Source organism: Rhinoderma darwinii, chromosome 2 (genome assembly GCF_050947455.1).
Source record: "Rhinoderma darwinii isolate aRhiDar2 chromosome 2, aRhiDar2.hap1, whole genome shotgun sequence".
Classification (NCBI taxonomy): Eukaryota; Metazoa; Chordata; class Amphibia; order Anura; family Rhinodermatidae; genus Rhinoderma; species Rhinoderma darwinii.
The window spans coordinates 21,133,989-21,158,651 of NC_134688.1; the positions used below are offsets into that span (position 1 = coordinate 21,133,989).

General features: G+C 42.3%; 1 protein-coding gene across 3 annotated transcripts in view; it reads left to right on the forward strand.

Moving 5' to 3' along the window:
• Positions 1 to 24,663, forward strand: part of LOC142742050 (glutamate carboxypeptidase 2-like) — a 136,345-nt gene that overhangs the window by 81,626 nt on the left and 30,056 nt on the right. For all 3 annotated transcript variants that reach the window (XM_075851452.1, XM_075851450.1, XM_075851449.1), the window contains 3 exons: positions 538 to 636; positions 2,595 to 2,680; positions 3,558 to 3,677. In XM_075851452.1, coding sequence (XP_075707567.1) covers positions 538 to 636; positions 2,595 to 2,680; positions 3,558 to 3,677 — 305 coding nt within the window. The remainder of the gene's footprint in view (positions 1 to 537; positions 637 to 2,594; positions 2,681 to 3,557; positions 3,678 to 24,663) is intronic.

Sequence of the window (24,663 nt, forward strand, 5' to 3'; positions counted from 1 at the left end):
CTCAGCCAAGCAGAAGTGTAAACATGGCCTCACACATTGGATCCTTCTGGTTATGCATCAGCACCAACTACACTCTCTGCACTCTCATTTATGTCTATTGAGGTCCCCTGCACACAAAGTATGGGAGCACGTTACGTAAAAAGCAAAAAATAAGACATGTCCTGTCTTTTGCGTAGGCTTTCTATGGCCCGGACACCTTCCCGCGAATATACGGGAAGGTGCTCTGTAATCAATAGAAGTGAATTCGTCCGTAATTCTACGGTCGTGTGCATGGGGCCTCACGGACACCCTTTAAAGACTGTACTTGCATAGAAATTATATTTGTACGCGTATGTTGATCACTGTAGTAATAAACTTGTATATGCAAAATAAAAGAAGCTAAAGAACCAAGAAATTGTCTTCGCCAAAACTTGGTGCCTCCAACTTGGAGCGGTCTTATATCTGGAAGTAACTAATCCACCTTGTAAATGAACTTTTATAATGAACCACTGGATAAATGTTGTGCAGGTTGTAGTATAACTATATTATAATTTGCAGTAATATGGGAGGAGCTCCAGCCCCGAACAAGACTTGGAAAGGAAATCTGAATGTGTCTTATAACATCGGTCCTGGCTACTCTGGAAGTCACGTGACCCAGTAAGTGACTAATGTGTTTCTACCAAGAATCCTTAAAAAGTCTTAGTATCAACCAATTGACTCAATATGCATGCTGGTACATGATCTACTAAAGAGGAGGAAAACATCATGGCTTTGAGAATAAGGTTTATTTTACTATTCGATGGATATGTAATTTGGGCGGAGTTGTGACAACTCATTGTTGAGTTGTATAATTGGCATAAGAAGTGATCATGAAAACTCATAGAAACATTGGGAATGTGGCCCCTCAGCTCTGGTGACATAGTGTGAGATCAGGGCCTATAGATACAACATACATTAATGATACACACATACATTAACACACAACTACACAAAAATATATATTCATTTACACAGACAGATGTATACACAAAAGCACAGACAAATACACACATACATACAGATGTGTCCACCCTTACCATTGCTTGAATTTAATTAAGGACTCAATACGATATGGTGACATGCTAACAAAACCCTTGACATGCTGCAATTCACATCACAACCACTGGATGGCCACATGTAGACACAGAGAATAGACATCTCGTGACAGAGTATCGCAAAATCATGTTGTATTTCTTTTCAAAGCTGATCATCTCGTGCCGCACATCTCAAGATATGTTAAGATATGAGGAGAAGCAAGGAAGTACATATTTGTACATGGAGATGCATACATTTACGCACATACATACATGCAAATAAGATATGCCGTCAATGTATGATCAGAGTAGGTCTGACTGCTCGGACTCCCATGGATCATAGTATAGTTTTACCAGAATCTCCGCTGCCATCCATGGGCTATGTCTGGTATTGCAGCTCTACTCTCGTGAATGAGCCTGAGCTGCAATACCACGTGCCGCCCAGACGAGAGCAGCGATATATCTGCTAAAGCTATGCTCAGCGGAGTGCCGTGACCTCTTCGTTTTAATGATGGGGGTTCGGACTCCCACTGATTAGACATTAATATTCTAGGCAGGGGTCAGCAACCTTCGGCACTCCAGCTGTTGTAAGACTACAATTCCCAGCATGCCCTGACAGACTTTGGCAGGAATTATAAAGCCTTTGGCTGTTAGTGCATGCTGGGAGTTGTAGTTACACAACAGCCGGAGTGCCGGAGGTTGTTAGCCACTGTTCTAGGGTATGCCATCAATGTTTAAAGGGGTTCTCCAATGTTTACACAGGCACATCCCCATACATATGAGTGTGGCTGTGCCTGATACTATCGCTTTTGTATCTGCAAATTGCACGTAAAAATATTACCGATAATCCACCTCACTAATAATATTATAAAATTACACTATTATTTAGATTTAAATAAAACTCTTAATATTCCCTACATTACAAAAGTACTCTAAAAATGTTTTGCTTTTGGATTTGTATATCTTACCACCCACTTAGGCTGGGTTCACACGAGCATGTTCGGTCCGTAAAGGACGGAACGTATTTCGGCGGCAAGTCCCGGACCGAACACAGTTCAGGGAGCCGGGCTCCTAGCATCATAGTTATGTACGATGCTAGGAGTCCCTGCCTCTGCGTGGAACTACTGTCCCGTACTGAAAACATGATTACAGTACGGGACAGTTGTCCCGCAGCGAGGCAGGGACTCCTAGCGTCGTACATAACTATGATGCTAGGAGCCCGGCTCCCTGCACTGTGTTCAGTCCGGGACTTGCGGCCGAAATACGTTTCGTCCTTTACGGACGTAACATGCTCGTGTGAATCCAGCCTTAGGCTCAATATTTGTATTTTTTTGGTACTGTATTTCATTCCTATTCATTGATTCATTGCCCCAGTTCGAGATGTGTGAATTTAGTGATTTGCCGCATTGCATCATGGTCTCAAAGTTTGGGAGGATCATCTCTAAGGCTTAGAGATTATCTGTTTCCCTTCACTCATCGGTGGGGGTGGGAAGTGGTAAGTCCTTTTTGTGCTACCAAATTCATGTTTGTTTGTTTTTTCAGGAAGGTCCGGATGCACATTCATTCCTACAACGAGATAAGAAGAGTATATAATGTTATAGGAACCATCAAAGGCGCGATTGAGCCAGGTGATAGTAAAAAATTGTGATAAATGTTTACATACAACACGCTTATCTGTGAATCTATAGCCATTTACAGTAACTGACCAGCAGAGGGCCCCACTTTATGGGAAATATAACCATTTACACGAGTCTACCAGCAGAGTGCCCAACTTTATGTGAAATATAACCATTTACACTAGTCTACCAGCAGAGGTCCCCATTTTATGTGAAATATAACCATTTACACTAATCTACCAGCAGAGGTCCCCATTTTATGTGAAATATAACCATTTACACTAATCTACCAGCAGAGGGCCCCACTTTATGTGAAATATAACCATTTACACAAGTTTACCAGCAGAGGTCCTCATTTTATGTGAAGTGTAACCATTTACCCTAGTCTACCAGCAGAGGGCCCCATTTTATGTAAAATATAACCATTTACACTATTCTACCAGCGGAGGGCCCCACTTTTTTCTGGAGTGTATAAAACACATGTTTACAGTAAATGACCAGCAGAGGACGCTACAGATTTTATCTGTTGTATACAACCATTTACACTAGCCCACCAGCAGAAGTTTCTACTGCAAGTTTACTGCCCCTCTGTTACTTATTCCCCCAACACTTCCTACTCCGTCCTCTAGGGGTTCAACTTCTTTCAACTTGAAATCGCCATTCACATCAATGTTCAAATATATACACATATATGTGGACATTGATGTGAATGCTGATTAAGATCTGTACAATGTCGCTATGATAAGAAAAGAGACTGGGGGACAATAAGCTGCCGAGATCTGGTCTATAACTTTCTGCTTGTATTTTGTGCAGACAGGAGTATTATATATTAGAAGTTCTGCCGTGCGCCACCATGCAATATTGTTAAACAAGCCAATGTCCTTCTTAGACAGATATGTCATCCTTGGGGGTCACAGGGATTCCTGGGTGTTCGGAGGGATTGACCCACAAAGCGGAGCAGCTGTAGTGAATGAAATTGTCAGAAGTGCTGGGAAATTGAAAAGACAAGGTAAGAACTTTATAACTATTTCCTACGTTTTGGCTTGAATTTTCTCATACCTCCTCCAACCAGGTCTCTCTCCGAAACAGCGACCGTTCTCATTACAAAAAGACCCGTGGCTTTCCATACTATTTATTAGGACTGGGCTGTACCACTCAGAATTGGCTGCCTGGTATTAAAATGTAGCACCAATGAAGTTACATTCTTCCCCTAATGCTTTTTTAGTTTATCCCTGGTTTACCCATAAATCAGTTCTTAATTTCATCAAGTGTTTTTGAAATCCATCCAGCCGCCATAACTTTTTCATGAAAATAAATGGGAGGTTGACACAAATCTGCCGCCAAACTACGATCACTGAATATTATTTTTTCAATTGGCTGTGAGCTTTAGAAGACCACTTTAAAATTTGCCGATGAGGGGAGTTTTACATAATTTAGAGTAATGCCTTAGTTTAGACCCCCACCGCCCTCTCTATTAGTGACATCTAAGGGCCCATTCACACAAGCGTGATTCTCGCCCCTGTGCTGTGCTTTGAAACAACGCACAGCAGACGTACCTATTGATTTCAATGAGGCTATTCACACCTGCGGTAGTTTTTACGCAGCGAGTGTCGGTTGTGTGCATGTCCTATATTGGTGCATTTTCAAGTGCTTGTGAGTGCATAAAAAACGCATGCCGCTCGCAAAGCACACTGATGAATAATGCAACGCACACTGACAGATTAACACACGTTTTTTTACGCGCGAAAATCTGTCACGCTTGTCTGAATGTGGCCCTAAGGGCACATTCAGACATGGCGGAATTTTTCCGCTGCAAATGTTGGTGCAGATTTGGGGCAATTACACAACTAATCTGCATCAACATTTGCATATTTGACAGGTAATTCAGACGTTCCAGATATCACAGCGGACTTGCCACAGATTTCAGTTTTTGCATTGCAAAGGCTGAAATCCGCAGTGAAATTCCACTTCTTCTCCGCAATGGAAAGAGCTGCTGCGGAGGGAAAATTCTGCACCGCAGCCTGATTTCCGCAAAGTAATTTTCTGCAACGTCTGAACTAAGTTTCCTAAAAATGTATAGAAAGAAATGAAAAAAAAGCCCTCTGGAGAATTAGGGCATGACCACACGTGGCGGATTTCCTCCGCAACTGTCCGCATCAATGCCGCACAGAATCTGCGTTGCAGATTCTGCTGCGGATCTGCACAAAATGTGCAGAAAATTGATGCGGACTAGTTGCTGCGGACTGCGGTAAAAGTGCTTCCCTTCTCCCTATCAGTGCAGGATAGAGAGAAGGGACAGCACTTTCCCTAGGGAAAGTAAAAGAATTTCATACTTACCGGCCGTTGTCTTGGTGACGCGTCCCTCTTTCGGCATCCAGCCCGACCTCCCTGGATGACGCACCAGTCCATGTGACCGCTGCAGCCTGTGCTTGGCCTGTGATTGGCTGCAGCCGTCACTTAGACTGAAACGTCATCCTGGGAGGCCGGACTGGAGACAGACGCAGGGAGTTCTCGGTAAGTATGAACTTATATGTTTTTTACAGATACATGTATATTGAGATCGGTAGTCACTGTCCCGGGTGCAGAAACAGTTACTGCCGATCGCTTAACTCTTTCAGCACCCTGGACAGTGACTATTTACAGACGTCTCCTAGCAACGCTCCCGTCATTACGGGAGCCCCATTGACTTCCTCAGTCTGGCTGTAGACCTAGAAATACATAGGTCCAGCCAGAATGAAGAAATGTCATGGTAGTAAAAACAATACGCTCCGCAGCACACATAAGATCTGCGGACTTCATTGCGGAATTTTGACTCTCCATTGAAGTCAATGGAGAAATTCCGCCATGAGTCCGCCACTGCTCCGCAACAGACAGAGCATGCTGCGGACACCAAATTCCGCTCCGCAGCCTATGCTCCGCAGCGGAATGTTACGCCTCGTCTAAACGAACACTGCTAAATTAAAGTGTAAGTCAATGGACAAACGGCACCGCTGCGGATTAACGCTGCGGAGTGTCCGCAGCGGAATTTAAGTGAAATTCCGCCACGTGTGAACCCGCCCTTACACTGCAATTCCGTCTGAACCTGCCCTAAGAGTCAGGCTGGGTTCACACGAGCACAATAACGTCGGTAATTGACGGACGTATTTCGGCCGGAAGTCCCGGACCGATCTCAGTGCAGGGAAACGGGCTCCTAGCATCATAGTTATGTACGATGCTAGGAGTCCCTGCCTCTCCGTGGAACTACTGTCCCGTACTGAAAACATGATTACAGTACAGGACAGTTGTCCTGCAGAGAGGCAGGGACTCCTAGCATCGTACATAACTATGATGCTAGGAGTTCGGTCCGGGACTTCCGGCCAAAATACATCCGTCCATTACGGATGTTAATGTGATCGTGTGAACCCAGCCTCACAGCAACATTACTGGAGGAAATCTGATTGTCTGATTACATCAATTCTCTGCCATTCATTTCACTGAGTGAGTGCCAAGTAATGTCACAATTCTCTTGATGTCCCTCATGAACAAGAATATATCTACCAATACTGCCCTCTGTGGATGAAAATACAACTATTATAAAAGTGCATTATAAGTACAAGAATATAACTACTATAATACTGATCTCTATGTACAAGAATATAACTAATATAATACTGCCCTTATGTACAAGAATATAACTACTATAATACTGCCCCCTATATATAAGAATATAGCTACTATAATACTGCCCCCTATGTACAAGAATATAACTACTATAATACTGCCCCCTATATACAAGAATATAACTACTATAATACTGCCCCCTATATACAAGAATATATCTACTATAATACTGCCCCCTATATACAAGAATATAACTACTATAATACTGCCCCCTATATACAAGAGTATAACTACTATAATACTGACCTCTATATACAAAAATATAAATACTATAATACTGACCTCTATATACAAAAATATAACTACTATAATACTGCTCCTATATACAAGAATATAACTACTATAATACTGCCCCTTAAATACAAGAATACAACTACTATAATACTGCCCCTTATATACAAGTATATAACTACTATAATATTGCCCCCTATATACAAGAATACAACTGCTATAATACTGCTCCTATATACACGAATATAACTACTATAATACTGCCCCTATATACAAGAATATAACTACTATAATACTGCTCCCTATATACAAGAATATAACTACTCTAATACTGCCCCTATATACAAGAATATAACTACTATAATACTGCTCCTATATACAAGAATATAACTACTATAATACTGCCCCCTATATACAAGAATATAACTACTATAATACTGACCCCTATATCTGGAGCATTACATTTGTGGGTTTGATTAAACTCTCCAAATGGCTAGAAAAAGAGAGCTTTCATGTGAAACTCGACAGTCTATTCTTGTTCTTAGAAATGAAGGCTATTCCATGCGAGAAATTGCCAAGAAACTGAAGATTTCCTACAACGGTGTGTACTACTCCCTTCAGAGAACAGCACACACAGGCTCTAACCAGAGTAGAAAGAGAAGTGGGAGGCCCCGCTGCAAAACTGAGCAATAAGACAAGTACATTAGAGTCTCTAGTTTGAGAAATAGACGCCTCACAGGTCCTCAACTAGCAGCTTCATTAAATAATACCCGCAAAACGCCAGTGTCAACGTCTACAGTGAAGAGGCGACTCCGGGATGCTGGCCTTCAGGGCAGAGTGGCAAAGAAAAAGCCATATCTGAGACTTGCTAATAAAAGGAAAAGATTAATATGGGCAAAAGCACACAGACATTGGACAGAGGAAGATTGGAAAAAAGTGTTATGGACAGACAAATAGAAGTTTGAGGTGTTTGGATCACACAGAAGAACATTTGTGAGACGCAGAACAATTGAAAAGATGCTGGAAGAGTGCCTGACGCCATCTGTCAAGCATGGTGGAGGTAATGTGATGTTCTGGGGTTGCTTTGGTGCTGGTAAAGTGGGAGATTTGTACAAGGTAAAAGGGATTTTGAATAAGGAAGGCTATCACTCCATTTTGCAACGCCATGCCATACCCTGTGGACAGCGCTTGATTGGAGCCAATTTCATCCTACAACAGGACAATGACCCAAAGCACACCACCAAATGATGCAAGAACTATTTAGGGAAGAAGCCGGCAGCTGGTATTCTATCTGTAATGGAGTGGCCAGCGCAGTCACCAGATCTCAACCCCATAGAGCTGTTGTGGGAGCAGCTTGACCGTATGGTACGCAAGAAGTGCCCATCAAGCCAATCCAACTTGTGGGAGGGGCTTCTGGAAGCATGGGGTGAAATTTCTCCCGATTACCACAGCAAATTAAGAGCTAGAATGCCAAAGGTCTACAATGCTGGAATTGCTGCACATGGAGCATTCTTTGACGAAAGCAAAGTTTGAAGGAGAAAATTATTATTTCAAATAAAAATCATTATTTCTAACCTTGTCAATGTCTTGACTATATTTTCTAGTCATTTTGCAACTCACTTGATAAATATAAGTGTGACCCCAAACTTTTGAACGGTAGTGTACAAGAATATAACTACTATAATACTGCTTCTATATACAAGAATATAACTACTATAATACTGCCCCCTATGTACAAGAATATAATTACTATAATACTGCTCCCTATATACAAGAATATAACTACTATAATACTGCCCCTATATACAAGAATATAACTACTATAATACTGCCCCTATATACAAGAATGTAACTACTATAATACTGACCCCTATATACAAGAATATAACTAATATAATACTGCTCCTATATACAAGAATATAACTACTATAATACTGCTTCTATATACAAGAATATAACTACTATATACTGCCCCATATGTACAAGAATATAACTACTATAATACTGCCCCTTATATACAATAATATAACTACTATAATACTGCTCCTATGTACAAGAATATAACTACTATAATACTGCCCTCTATCTACAAGAATATAACTATTATAATACTGCTCCTATATACAAGAATATAATGACTATATTACTGCTCCCTATATACAAGAATATAATACTATAATACTGCCCCTATATACAAGAATATAACTACTATAATACTGCCCCTATATACAGGAATATAACTACTATAATACTGCCCCTATATACAAGAATATAAGTATTATAATACTGCTCCTATGTACAGGAATATAACTACTATAATACTGCCTCCTATATACAAGAATATAACTGCTATAATACTGCCCCTATATACAAGAATATAATTACTATAATACTGCTCCTATATACAAAAATATAACCACTATAATACTGCTCCCTATATACAAGATTATAACTACTATATACTGCCCCCTATTTACAAGAATATATCTACTATTGTACTGTCCCCTATATACAAGTATATAACTACTATATACTGCCCCCTATGTACAAGAATCTAACTACTATTGTACTGTCCCCTATATACAAGTATATAACTACTATAATACTGCCCCTATATACAAGAATATAACTATTATAATACTGCCCCAATGTACAAGTATATAACTACTACAATACTGCTCCTATATACAAGAATATAACTACTATAATACTGCCCCTATATACAAGAATAAAACTACTATAATACTGCCCCCTATATACAAGAATATAACTACTATAATACTGCGCCTATATACAAGAACATAACTACTATAATACTGCTCCTTTATACAAGAATATAACTACTATAATACTGCCCCTATATACAAGAATATAACTACTATAATACTGCCCCTATATACAAGAATATAACTACTATAATACTGCCCCCTATATACAAGAATATAACTACTATAATACTGCCCCCTATGTACAAGAGTAAAACTATCATAATACTGCTACTATGTACAAGAATATAACTACTATAATACTGCCCCTTATATACAATAATATAACTACTATAATACTGCTCCTATGTACAAGAATATAACTACTATAATTATCTTTTTTATTTGAAAACTTGCAACAAATTATTACAATACCTTTGCAATACACTCATAACAGATAAAGAAAATAAACGTATGTCTCTTAATAACATCTCAATCATTAAACAAACCATAATATATGAATATTGCGCCAGTATAGATTGTTTCAACTATTTTTCATGATATTATTCTAGACAGTATTACAGGAGAGTTCTTCTTTATTGGTGACCAGGCAGCATCGCGCACACCACAGAGGGTACACGGTCACCACATTTATGACATATAGTAAGCCTCTATGATATAAACGGAGTTCGGGCTAGAAGTCTCCATACAGCAGCTGAGACTTTCACTGTCCCAATAGATGTGGTGACTGCAGGGACACAGCAGGGACACTACTCTATAGATAAGTCTCTTGTATAAAGATGTAATTGGTTTTGTCGTCAGACAGACGCTGGAATATCGCCTGCCGCCTGCTCCTATTCTTCACACTGTTCACATTAATAGGAGGTGATTTTCAGCCTCATCCTGGTTACATGTCTTTCCTACTTTTTTTCCTTCTTCCACTGCTATGTCCTGTAACACCCCATCTTTTGGTGGACATTGGGGGGTCAGCGTCTTCATCCTGAGGTTCGTCATCTGGGTTGTGTGAGGAGACTTGCTCCATCTCTGCTTCTTCTTCCTGGTCATCTTCCCCCAGCGCACAGTAACGTCCCCCAGTTATCGCCAGCAATGGAGACTCCGGTGATTTCTTTGCAGCAGTGATTTTTTTCCTAGAAGAATCATCTGTTTTACTTCTCCTTTTAACCGTCTGAAATCCCTCCTCATCGATACTGGTTGCTGCGGCTGGATCAGCTGGTTTTTTTCTGGTCGCTGCGGCTGGCCCAGCTGGTTTTTTACTGGTCGCTGCTACTGGCCCAGCTGGTTTTTTACTGGTCGCTGCGGCTGGCCCAGCTGGTTTTTTACTGGTGTCGGGCAGATGTTTGGTGACAGAGTAATTGGATATTTTACTTTTAGCATGACCTCTATTTTCAGTGGCTGGTGACACTTGTGCAGCATCCACAGATGGGGCATTTGTCTCTGGAGCACGATCTCTGGTACTTTGGCTCACATCATCGTTGGGACTTCCAGGTTCTGGGGTTGTATCTACACATATGGAGACATCCTCCTGGTCCTCCTCCATGGCTTCTTTAAAGGTCTCCTCTTTATTATGTTCTGCATGCGGACACTCCCAGAATGTATGTCCAGGTCCTAAGCACAGGTTACAGATGACAGGTCCTGTACAATCATCCTTCACATGCCCAAACTGACCACATAGTGAGCACTTAATACGGGAACAGTTGAATGCCAGGTGTCTGCCCCCACATCTATGGCACAGTCGCAGTTGACCAGGGTAGTAACATACGCCTCTCTCCGAGCCCAGGTAGAAGGAGTGTGGCAGATGTCTGGTCACTCCATTCTCCTGAACCAGCTGGATCTTGACAGAATATCCTCCATTCCAGATCTCCTCCTCATCATAGATCTTTGTTGGCAGTCTCTTCACCTCACAATATCTGCTCAACCAGTGCTGCAAATCTGCCAGGGCCACCACCTCAGACTGGAACAGGACGGTGGCGGTGACTACCTGGGGTTTAGTCAGCTAGATGACATGTAGATGCTCCCACATCGCGTGCTCCTTTGTATCATTATAAATACTCCAGAACAAGTCTAGACTATATTGCAGCTTGAATCTGATGTCATAATTCCTGCTGGAGGGAACGTGGATCAGAGCGAACACCTCAGAAGCTTTAAACTTCATAAACTCCTTCAACAAAACTTTCCCAATGTAGAGTCTGGAGGGGAGGTTTTCCTCTGGTCCTGAGTACCTGATTCTGACCGCGTTCCTCCTCTGAGGTGTGGGGTTAGTCGGTCTTGTGACGCTGGAGAACAGTCTTCTGTACTGAGGTCTGTCAGCAGGTGGGTCAGGACTGGACCTCTCCTCAACTGATTGTACTGCAGATCCTCCTGTGTCTGCTCCTGATCGCTGTGTAACCTGCACTCCATTCACTGACACTGCGGGCGGCTGAACCTCCAGAACAGGGTCCGCAATGTCCGCCTCAGCCTGTGCCGCTGGTTCATCAGATATCAGACTGTCAATCACCGCGCTGAGCAAGGTCTCACTTACAATGTCAGTATATGCGGCACTTTCTTGCTCACTCCCAGGAGTGCCACTCGCATTCACTTCATCAGTACTGCACATAGAGTCTACTGCAGTTAACCCCTCGTCAGCTGGCACACATTTCTCTGCAGCTTTAGCAGCGTTTGTGTTGGCTGATTGCACAGACCCCACACATGATGAGAGATGTGATCCTCCAGCCACCGCACACTCATATCTTCCAGGGTTTCCCTGCTCCACAATATTATACACAGTCTTATAGTCAGTGTCTTTTTTTGTAATGATATTTTTTCTCTTCACAGTTTGGGCTCTGGTCTCCCTTTTGTTCTCAATTGCCCAGTTCTTTATTTTGGGTACTGTGCATGATTCTTTCTGCAATCTCTCCTTCAATATCACAAGCTCACGTGTGCAAACATCCAGACACTCACATTTCATCAGCTTTGCCTTTGAATCAGTCTCTTGGTTAATTTCAGTTCTCAATTTGCGAACTTGCATTTCCATTTTAAAGATATTTTTCTTTGTCATTTTTGTGCACAATTCACCAACATCATGAGATTCAGTTGACTCACCAGCCACCATTTCCAGATCATCACCTCCACCATCTCCATGCTGCAGGCCAAACTCCAGACTCTGGGCTTTCCCAGGATTATCAGCCCAGGACCCCTCCCCTCCACCTGGGTCAGAAGCCATGCATAGTCCTAACAGGGAGCTCACAAGCACACGTCTATCCTCTCCTATGGACAAGAATATAACTACTATAATACTGCCTCCTATATACAAGAATATAACTACTATAATACTGCTCCTATATACAAAAATATAAGCACTATAATACTGCTCCCTATATACAAGATTATAACTACTATATACTGCCCCCTATTTACAAGAATATAACTACTATTGTACTGTCCCCTATATACAAGTATATAACTACTATATACTGCCCCCTATGTACAAGAATCTAACTACTATTGTACTGTCCCCTATATACAAGTATATAACTACTATAATACTGCCCCTATATACAAGAATATAACTATTATAATACTGCCCCCAATGTACAAGTATATAACTACTACAATACTGCTCCTATATACAAGAATATAACTACTATAATACTGCCCCTATATACAAGAATAAAACTACTATAATACTGCCCCCTATATACAAGAATATAACTACTATAATACTGCGCCTATATACAAGAACATAACTACTATAATACTGCTCCTTTATACAAGAATATAACTACTATAATACTGCCCCTATATACAAGAATATAACTACTATAATACTACTCCTATATACAAGAATATAACTACTATAATACTGCCCCCTATATACAAGAATATAACTACTATAATACTGCGCCTATATACAAGAACATAACTACTATAATACTGCTCCTTTATACAAGAATATAACTACTATAATACTGCTCCTATGTACAAGAGTATAACTATCATAATACTGCTCCTATGTACAAGAATATAACTACTATAATACTGCCCCCTATCTACAAGAATATAACTACTATAATACTGCTCCTATATTCAAGAATATAATGACTATATTACTGCTCCCTAAATACAAGAATATAATACTATAATACTGCCCCTATATACAAGAATATAACTACTATAATACTGCCCCTATATACAGGAATATAACTACTATAATACTGCCCCTATATACAAGAATATAAGTATTATAATACTGCTCCTATGTACAGGAATATAACTACTATAATACTGCCTCCTATATACAATAATATAACTGCTATAATGCTGCCCCTATATACAAGAATATAATTACTATAATACTGCTCCTATATACAAAAATATAACCACTATAATACTGCTCCCTATATACAAGATTATAACTACTATATACTGCCCCATATTTACAAGAATATAACTACTATTGTACTGTCCCCTATATACAAGTATATAACTACTATATACTGCCCCCTATGTACAAGAATCTAACTACTATTGTACTGTCCCCTATATACAAGTATATAACTACTATAATACTGCCCCTATATACAAGAATATAACTATTATAATACTGCCCCCAATGTACAAGTATATTACTACTACAATACTGCTCCTATATACAAGAATATAACTACTATAATACTGCCCCCTATATACAAGAATATACATGCTATAATACTGCTCCTATATACAAGAATATAACTACTATAATACTGCCCCAATATACAAGAATATAATTACTATATTACTGCTCCCTATATACAAGACTATAACTACTGTAATACTGCTCCCTATATACAAGAATATAACTACTATAATACTGCCCCTATATACAAGAATATAACTACTATAGTACTGCCCCCTATATACAAGAATATAACTATTACAATACTACTCCTATGTACAGGAATAGAACTACTATAATACTGCCTCCTATATACAAGAATATAACTACTATAATACTGCCCCTATATACAAGAATATAACTACTATAATACTGCCCCCTATATACAAGAATATAACTGCTATAATACTGCCCCCTATATACAAGAATATTACTTGGTTATACAAGGTTGTATTCTCAGGAATACTGCCTGTGCCATCCGCATCACAGGAAAGACAGCGGGAGCTCAGGGAATTAAATGCATGGCTTAAGTCTTGGTGTAGAGGAGAAGGCTTTGGGTTCCTAGAGCACTGGGCTGACTTTTCATTGGGGTACAAACTGTATTCTGCAGATGATTTGCACCTAAATGGAAGAGGGTCCGCTGTGCTGGGGGAGAGAATCCAAGCTGGGGTGGCGGAATATTTAAACTAGGTCTGAGGAGGGAGGTCAATGTAGAAAAAAAGGTTAGAGAGGGGTCAGACTATATTGGTGGGGGGAGAAACGGAATGTGGGGAGAGGACTAGACAACAGGATAAGGAGATCCTTTTGTTACAAAACAGCAGTGTAAATAAAAATGCCCAAATGTCAAATCACATTTCGGATAATAAAAGTGAAAAACTGAAAGGCAAGTTAGGCTATGTTCACACAGAGTATTTTGGGGGAGGAATATCTGCCTCAAAATTCAGTTTGGAACTTTGAGGCAGATTTTCCTCTCCCTGCACGCCGATTTTCGCGGCGAATTTCGCTCCGTTTTTCGCCCGCGGCCATTGAGCGCCGCGGGCATAAAACAGCGCGAAATACGCTTTCTCTGCCTCCCATTGAAGTCAATGGGAGGTCAGAGGCGGAAGCGCCCGAAGATAGGGCATGTCGCTTCTTTTTCCCGCGAGGCAGTTTTACTGCTCGCGGGAAAAAGACGCGACGCCTCCCATTGAAATCAATGGGAGGCGTTCTCGGGCCGTTTTTGCCGAGTTTTGCGACGCGGTTACCGCGTCAAAAAACTCGGCAAAATACCCCGTGTGAACATAGCCTAAAAGTGTATGTTCACAAATGCCAGAAGTCTAGCAAGCAAAATGGGGGAGCTGGAGGCCTTGATACTGGAAGAAAATATAGATATTGTAATGACAGGGATAGGGAAACAGACAAGTGAGCCCTAATCTACCCACCACTCAGTCCCTGCCTACTTGCAACGACCCGCCCTAGGCGACGGGGTACAACTGGGCGACGGTCCCTACACTCAGTAAGTGCAAGACAGACAACCAGACAAGGAAACACAGAACAAAGGGAAACGGGGAAGTTGCCCACGGCAACACCGTGAGCAACAAGAGTAGTAAATGAGCAGAGTCAAACCAGGAGGTGCCAAACGCAGAGCAGGAGAGTAGTGAACAAGCCAAGTCAAACCAGGAGGTACCAAATGCAGAGCAGAAGAGTAGTCAGTAAGCCAGGGTCAATACGAAGCAGGGACAAGTAGTTCAAGAAGCTGCAGCAGGGCCAGGAAACCAACAGAGAAGAAATCACAAGCAAGGAGGAACAGGAAAGGCAGGTATAAATAGACAGAGGGCGGGAGCTAGCTCCGTCTGGCCAGGCTGTGATAGGCTCTCCCACTCCTAAGCCTGCCAACCTGAGTGGTGGAAGATGGAGTCAGTCTCACAGACATAGAAGCAGGTACAGACTGATTACCTATGGGTGTGGATACAGAAGCTGTGCCTGGCAGATCCTTAACAGTACCCCCCCTTTTATGAGGGGCCACCGGACCCTTTCTAGATGGACCTGGTTTATTGGGGTAACGAAGGTGGAACCTCCTGACCAATACCCCAGCGTGAACATCCCGGGTGGGTACCCAAGTCCTCTCCTCAGGCCCGTATCCTCTCCAATGGACCAGGTACTGGAGGGAGCCTTGGACCATTTTGCTGTCCACAATCTTGGCCATCTCGAATTCTACCCCCTCAGGGGTGAGAACGGGGAGAGGAGGTTTCCTCGAGGGAGCCATGGACGGGGAGCAGCGTTTAAGGAGGGAGGCATGAAACACGTCGTGTACTCGAAAAGATGGGGGCAACTCCAGTCGGAAGGAGACAGGATTGAGGACTTCAATGACCTTGTACGGCCCTATAAACCGGGGAGCAAACTTCTTGGACGGGACTTTAAGGCGCAAGTTCTTTGACGATAGCCACACCAGATCCCCGACCATAAACAAGGGGTTAGCAGAACGTCTTCTATCTGCCTGAGTTTTTTGTATGCTCTGGGACGCCTCTAGGTTCTTCTGAACCTGGGCCCAGACTGTGCACAGTTCCCGATGAACGACCTCTACCTCGGGATTGTTGGAACTACCAGGTGAAACGGAGGAGAACCGTGGATTAAACCCAAAATTACAGAAAAAGGGGGAGACCCCTGACGAGTTACTGACCCGGTTATTAAGGGAAAATTCGGCGAGGGGAATGAATGAGACCCAATCATATTGACAGTCAGAGATAAAACACCTTCAATATTGTTCTAGAGACTGATTAGTCCTCTCGGTTTGGCCATTAGGTTCAGGATGGAAGGCAGAGGAGAAGGACAGATCAATCTCCAACTTTTTACAGAAGGCTCTCCAAAACAAAGAAACAAATTGTACCCCTCTGTCAGAAACAATATTGACAGGGACCCCATGGAGACGCAGGATGTTTTTGACAAACAAGGTAGCTAACGTCTTAGTTTTTTGAGGGGCACAAAGTGGCACATCTTACTGAAGCGGTCTACTACAACCCACACCACCGACTTGCCTTCAGATGGAGGCAAATCGGTGATAAAATCCATGGAGATATGGGTCCAAGGTCTCTGGGGAATGGGCAAAGAACGTAGTAAGCCCGCTGGTCGGGACCTGGGAGTCTTGGACCTAGCACAAACCTCACAAGTGGCGACGTAGGCCTTAACGTCTTTAGGCAACCCAGGCCACCAATAGTTTCTGGCAATGAGGTGCTTGGTACCCAGGATGCCTGGATGACCAGATAGTGCGGAGTCATGATTTTCCCTAAGTACCCTTAGCCGGAATTGCAGGGGAACAAACAGCTTGTTCTCAGGAAGGTTCCCGGGAGCTGAACGTTGATCAGCAGCAATTTCGGAGACTAAATCAGAATCAATAGAGGAAATGATTATACCTGGAGGCAAAATACATGCAGGATCTTCCTCCGAAGGAGGGCTGGCCATGAAGCTACGCGACAGTGCATCAGCCTTAATATTTTTAGACCCAGCCCTATAGGTAACCAAAAAATTGAATCTGGTAAAAAATAACGCCCATCGAGCTTGTCTCGGGTTTAGCCTCCGGGCAGATTCTAGGAAAACCAGATTCTTGTGGTCAGTAAGGACCGTTACCTGGTGCCTAGCCCCCTCCAGGAAGTGGCGCCACTCTTCAAATGCCCATTTAATGGCTAAGAGTTCGCGGTTACCAATATCATAGTTACTCTCAGTGGGCGAAAACTTCCTGGAGAAGTAGGCACAGGGACGGAGATGAGTGAGGGACCTGGTACCCTGGGACAAGACAGCCCCCACTCCCACCTCGGACGTGTCAACCTCCACGATAAATGGCTCCATTTGGTTGGGCTGAACCAACACCGGGGCCGAGATAAAGCACTTCTTAAGGGCCTCAAAAGCCTGGACAGCCTCAGGAGGCCAGTGGAGGAGATCAGCACCCTTGCGAGTGAGGTCCGTAAGAGGCTTAGCGATGACCGAGAAGTTAGCAATAAATCTCCTGTAATAATTAGCGAACCCCAAGAAGCACTGTAACGCCTTCAGGGAGGCAGGTTGGACCCATTCCGCCTTGGCGGGGTCCATGCGGAATTCATGAGGAGTGAGGATTTGACCCAAAAATTATATCTCCTGCACCCCAAACACACATTTTTCGGTCTTCGCAAACAGTTTGTTTTCCCGAAGGACCTGGAGCACCTTCCTGACATGCTCAATGTGGGAGGACCAGTCCTTGGAAAACACAAGTATGTCATCAAGGTACACTACAAGAAATACCCCCAGGTAATCTCTTAAAATCTCATTTATGAAATTCTGGAAGACCGCGGGAGCATTACACAACCCAAAGGGCATGACGAGGTATTCGAAATGACCGTCGGGCATGTTAAACGCAGTCTTCCACTCATCCCCCTCTTTGATGCGGATAAGGTTATACGCCCCCCCGTAGATCAAACTTAGAGAACCATTGGGCCCCCTGAACCTGATTAAAGAGATCAGGAATCAAAGGAAGGGGATACTGGTTCCTTACAGTGACCTTATTCAAGTTACGGTAGTCAATGCATGGCCCAAGACCACCATCCTTCTTCCCTACGAAGAAGAAGCCAGCACCTACCGGAGAAGTAGAGGGGCGAATGTAACCCTTGGCCAGGCATTCCTGGATATACTCTCTCATGGCTTCACGTTCGGGACAAGAGAGATTAAATATCCTACCCTTAGGGAGCTTAGCTCCTGGTACCAAATCGATAGCACAATCGTATTCTCTATGAGGAGGTAACACTTCGGAGCCCTCCTTAGAGAAAACATCAGCGAAGTCCTGAACAAACTCAGGTAGCGTGTTCACCTCAGGGGGAGAAATAGAATTAACAGAAAAACATGACGTCAAGCATTCATTACCCCATTTGGTAAGATCCCCAGTATTCCAGTCAAACGTGGGATTATGCAACTGCAACCAGGGAAGGCCTAAAACCAAATCGGACGATAATCCCTGCATCAACAGTACAGAGCACTGCTCCAAATGCATGGAGCCAACAAGGAGTTCAAAAACAGGGGTATGCTGTGTAAAATAACCATTAGCAAGAGGAGTGGAGTCGATACCCACTACCGGGACAGGTTTAGGCAAATCAATCAAAGGCATAGCTAGAGACATAGCAAATTCCAAAGACATGATATTAGCAGACGACCCTGAATCCACGAAGGCATTGCCGGTAGCAGACCTACCACCAAAAGAGACATGAAAGGGAAGCAAGATTTTATTACGTTTCATTCCCCGATGATCACTTAGGCGCGGATGTTTTCCGGCTGCTTATTCTTACGCCTAGGACAGGTGTTCACTTGATGCTTGTCATCCCCACAATAGAAGCAGAGACCATTCTTCCTGTGGAACTCTCTACGTTGTTGGGGGGACACGGAGGCCCCGAGTTGCATAGGTACCTCCGAGTCTTCCGTGGAAGAACGAAGCAACGGAACCTCGGGAGGCATCATGGGGGAGTCAGAGGAGAAAACACATAAACGTTCACGTTGTCGTTCCCTGAGACGTCGGTCAAGTCGTACCGCTAAAGCCATAACCTGGTCTAGGGAGTCAGAAGAGGGATAGCTAACTAGCAGGTCTTTCATGGCGTTCGACAGACCCAACCTAAACTGGCACCTTAAGGTAGGGTCATTCCACCGAGAAGCTACGCACCACTTCCTAAAGTCAGAGCAATACTCCTCAACAGGTCTCTTACCCTGACGTAAGGTCACCAGCTGACTCTCGGCAAAGGCAGTCCTGTCAGTCTCGTCATAAATGAGTCCGAGAGCAGAAAAGAAAAGATCAACGGAGGAAAGTTCAGGGGCGTCACGAGCCAAGGAGAAGGCCCATTCTTGGGGCCCTTCCTGGAGCCGGGACATAATTATACCCACCCGCTGGCTCTCAGAACCTGAGGAGTGGGGCTTTAAACGAAAATAGAGCCTACAACTCTCCCGAAAGGAGAGAAAAGTCTTCCGGTCCCCTGAGAACCGGTCAGGCAACTTGAGGTGGGGTTCAAGAGGTGAGGTGAGGGGCACTACCATGATAGCATCAGGCTGGTTGACCCTCTGAGCCAGGGCCTGGACCTGTAGGGAGAGACCCTGCATTTGCTGAGCCAGGGTCTCAAGGGGGTCCATAGTGGTGTGAGGGACCAGGGTAGAGTAGGTATATGGGCTTGTGATTATGTAGTGACAGGGATAGGGAATCAGACAAGTGAGCACTAATCTACCCGCCACTCAGTCCCTGCCTACTTGCAATGACCCGCCCTAGGCGACGGGGTACAACTGGGCAACGGTCCCTACACTCAGTAAGTGCACGACAGACAACCAGACAAGGAAACACAGAACAAAGGAAAACGGGGCAGTTGCCCACGGCAACACCGTGAGCAACAAGAGTAGTAAACGAGCCGAGTCAAACCAGGAGAGTACGAGGTGCCAAACGCAGAGCAGGAGAGGAGTGTACGAGGTACCAAACGCAGAGCAGAAGAGTAGTCAGTAAGCCAGGGTCAATACGAAGCAGGGACAAGTAGTTCAAGAAGCTGCAGCAGGGCCAGGAAACCAACAGAGAAGAAATCACAAGCAAGGAGGAACAGGAAAGGCAGGTATAAATAGACAGAGGGCGGGAGCTAGCTCCGTCTGGCCAGGCTGTGATAGGCTCTCCCACTCCTAAGCCTGCCAACCTGAGTGGTGGAAGATGGAATCAGTCTCACAGACATAGAAGCAGGTGCAGACTGATTACCTATGGGCGTGGATACAGAAGCTGTGCCTGGCAGATCCTTAATAGATATAGTTGGTGTTGCTGAAACATGGCTGGACTCTTCACATGACTGGGCTGTAAATCTACAGGGTTTTACACTGTTTCGGAAATACAGGACAAATAGGAAAGGAGGTGGTGTATGTCTGTATGTGAGAAGTGATATGAAGGTGAGTGTGAAAGAGACAATAGTGGGTGAATACTGTGAGGAGGTTGAAACCTTGTGGGTGGAATTACAAAGGGAGGTAAACACTGAAAAAATTACTTTTGGTTTAATCTATAGACCCCCCAATATAACTAAGGAGATGGAAGGTCCGCTATATAAACAGATGGAGCGGGCTGCACAGGCGGGTACTGGAGTGGTAATGGGAGATTTTAATTTCTGGGATATTAATTGGTGTCATGGTTCGGCTTCAACTGCAAAGGGGAGACATTTCCTCAACCTGTTGCAGGAAAATTTTATGGGCCAGTTTGTGGAAGACCCGACTAGAGGTGAAGCTCTGTTGGATCTGGTCATTTCTAATAATGCAGAGCTTGTTGGGAATGTCAATCTTCGTGAAAACCTCGGTAACAGTGATCACAATATGGTAATATTTTACCTATACTGTAAAAAACGAACACAGGCTGGGAGGGCAAAAACATTTAATTTTAAGAAAGCCAATTTCCCCAGGATGAGGGCTGCAATTCAGGATATAGACTGGGAAGAACTAATGTTAAATAATGGGACAAATGATAAATGGGAGATTTCCAAATCTACTTTGGGTAATTATAGTGCACAATTTATTCCTATAGGTAACAAGTATAAACGACTAAAATTAAACCCCACATGGCTTACACCTTCTGTAAAAAGGGCAATACATGACAAAAAAAGGGCATTTGAAAAATACAAATCTGAGGGTACAGCTGTAGCCTTTGTAAAATATAAAGAGCTTAATAAAATCTTTAAAAATGTAATAAAATTAGCAAAAATACAAAATGAAAGGCAGGTGGCCAAGGATAGTAAAACAAATCCCCAAAAATTCTTCAAGTATATAAATGCTAAAAAGCCAAGGTCTGAACATGTAGGACCCCTAGATAGTGGTAATGGGGAGTTGGTCACAGGGGATCAAGTGAAGGCAGAGTTACTAAATGGGTTCTTTAGCTCTGTATATACAACAGAAGAAAGAGCAGCTGATGTAGCCGCTGCCAGTGCTGTTAATATATCAGTTGATATACTGAATTGGATGAATTTAGATATGGTCCAAGTTAAATAAAATAAATGTGCACAAGGCACAGGGACCAGATGGGTTACACCCTAGAGTTCTTAAGGAGCTTAGTTCAGTTATTTCTGTCTCCCTCTTCATAATATTCAGAGATTCTCTAGTGACTGGCATAGTGCCAAGGGACTAGCGCAGGGCAAATGTGGTGCCTATTTTCAAAAAGGGCTCTAGGTCTTCCCCGGGTAGTTATAGACCAGTAAGCTTAACATCCATTGTGGGGAAAATGTTTGAGGGGCTATTGAGGGACTATATACAGGATTATGTGACAAAAAAAAGTATTATAAGTGACAGCCAACACGGTTTTACTAAGGACAGAAGTTGAAAAGAAAAGTAGATCCGGAGTTTTTTGTATATAAAATATAGCTTTTACTTGTTTCTCTTAAAAAATTACTTTAGAAAAAACACAATTGTACAGACAATATATAAAAGGTGTACTGAAGTTTTGATGCTCATTCAAAGCCTGTATCCAGTATCGTGAGGTGATACGACATTAACAGCAGTTCATGAGTGTATATAATGAATAAAGAGTGTTCATCAATTTTCGTGTCTAGAGATCCTTTCAAGTTAGTAACCAACAAGTAATAATGAGTGACCAACAGGTACAAGAGTTTGGGGCTCAGTGCCCCCCTACCCGTATGGATGTCATCCGTTTTCTCTGACAACCTGTTGGGAGATTTTAACTATACTAAGAGAGTTCACAGAGGAGATCCTTTATACATACAAGGAGAGCTTTTTCCTGATCCATCGGACAGCAAGCTCTAAAGGTTGTCAGAGAAAACGGATGACATCCATACGGGTAGGGGGGCACTGAGCCCCATACTCTTGTACCTCTTGGTCACTCATTATTACCTGTTGGTTACTAACTTGAAAGGATCTCTAGACACGAAAATAGATGAACACTCTTTATTCATTATATACACGCATGAACTGCTGTTAATGTCGTATCACCTTACGATACTGGATACAGGCTTTGAATGAGCATCAAAACTACAGTACACCTTTTATATATTGTCTGTACAATTGTGTTTTTTCTAAAGTAATTTTTTAAGAGAAACAAGTAAAAGCTATATTTTATATACAAAAAACTCTGGATCTACTTTTCTTTTCTATTTATATTACGGAGAATTCATTAAAAAGAAGTCTGGATGGTGGACTTTATCTTTCATCATCATTCATTACTAAGGACAGAAGTTCTCAAACTAACCTGATCTGTTTTTATGAAGAGGCCGCTGTGGATATAGTGTTTTTAGACTTTGCAAAGGTATTTGACACTGTCCCCCATAGACGTCTAATGGGTAAATTAAGGACTATAGGTTTAGAAAATATAGTTTGTAATTGGATTGAGAATTGGCTCAAGGACCGTATCCAGAGAGTTGTGGTCAATGATTCCTGCTCTGAATGGTCCCCGGTAATAAGTGGTGACCCCAGGGTTCAGTGCTGGGACCACTATTATTCAACTTATTTATTAATGATATAGAGGATGGGATTAATAGCACTATTTCTATTTTTGCAGATGACACCAAGCTATGTAATATAGTTCAGTCTATGGAAGATGTTCGTGAATTGCAAGCAGATTTAAACAAACTAAGTGTTTGGGCATCCACTTGGCAAATTAAGTTTAATGTAGATAAATGTAAAGTTATGCATCTGGGTACAAACAACCTTCATGCATCATATGTCCTAGGGGGCGCTACACTGGCGGATTCACTTGTTGAGAAGGATCTGGGTGTACTTGTAAATCATATACTAAATAACAGCATGCAATGTCAATCAGCTGCTTCAAAGGCCAGCAGGATATTGTCATGTATTAAAAGAGGCATGGACTCACGGGACAGGGATGTAATTTTGCCACTTTACAAAGCATTAGTGAGGCCTCATCTAGAATATGCAGTTCAGTTCTGGGCTCCAGTTCATAGAAGGGATTTAGAAAAAATACAAAGAAGAGCAACTAAGCTAATTAGGGGCATGGAGAATATAAGTTATGAGGAAAGATGAAAAGAATTAAAGCTATTTAGCCTTGAAAAAAGACGACGAAGGGGGGATATGATTAATTTATATAAATATATTAATGTCACATACAAATAATATGGTGAAATCCTGTTCTATGTAAAACCCCCTCAAAAAACAAGGGGGCACTCCCTCCGTCTGGAGAAAAAAAGGTTCAACCTGCGGAGGCGACAAGCCTTCTTTACTGTAAGAACTGTGAATTTATGGAATAGTCACCGCAGGAGCCGTCACAGCAGGGACAGGAGATGCTGCAAAAAAGGGTTAGATCATTTCCTAGAACAAAAATGTATCAGCTCCTATGTGTAGAAATGTTTCCCTTACCTTTACCCATCCCTTGGTTGAACTTGATGGACATGTATCTTTTTTCAGCCGTACTAACTATGTAACTATGTAACTGCTATAATACTGCCCCTATATACAGGAATATAACTACTATAATACTGCTCCTATATACAAGAATATAACTGCTATAATACTGCTCCTATATACAAGAATATAACTGCTATAATACTGCTCCTATATACAAAAATATAACTAATATAATACTGCTCCCTATATACAAGAATATAACTACTATAATACTGCCCCTATATACAAGAATATAACTACTATAATACTGCTCCTATGTACAAGAATATAACTACTATAATACTGCTCCCTATATACAAGAATATAACTACTATAATACTGCCCCCTATATATAAGAATATAACTACTATAATACTGTTCCTATATACAAGAATATAACT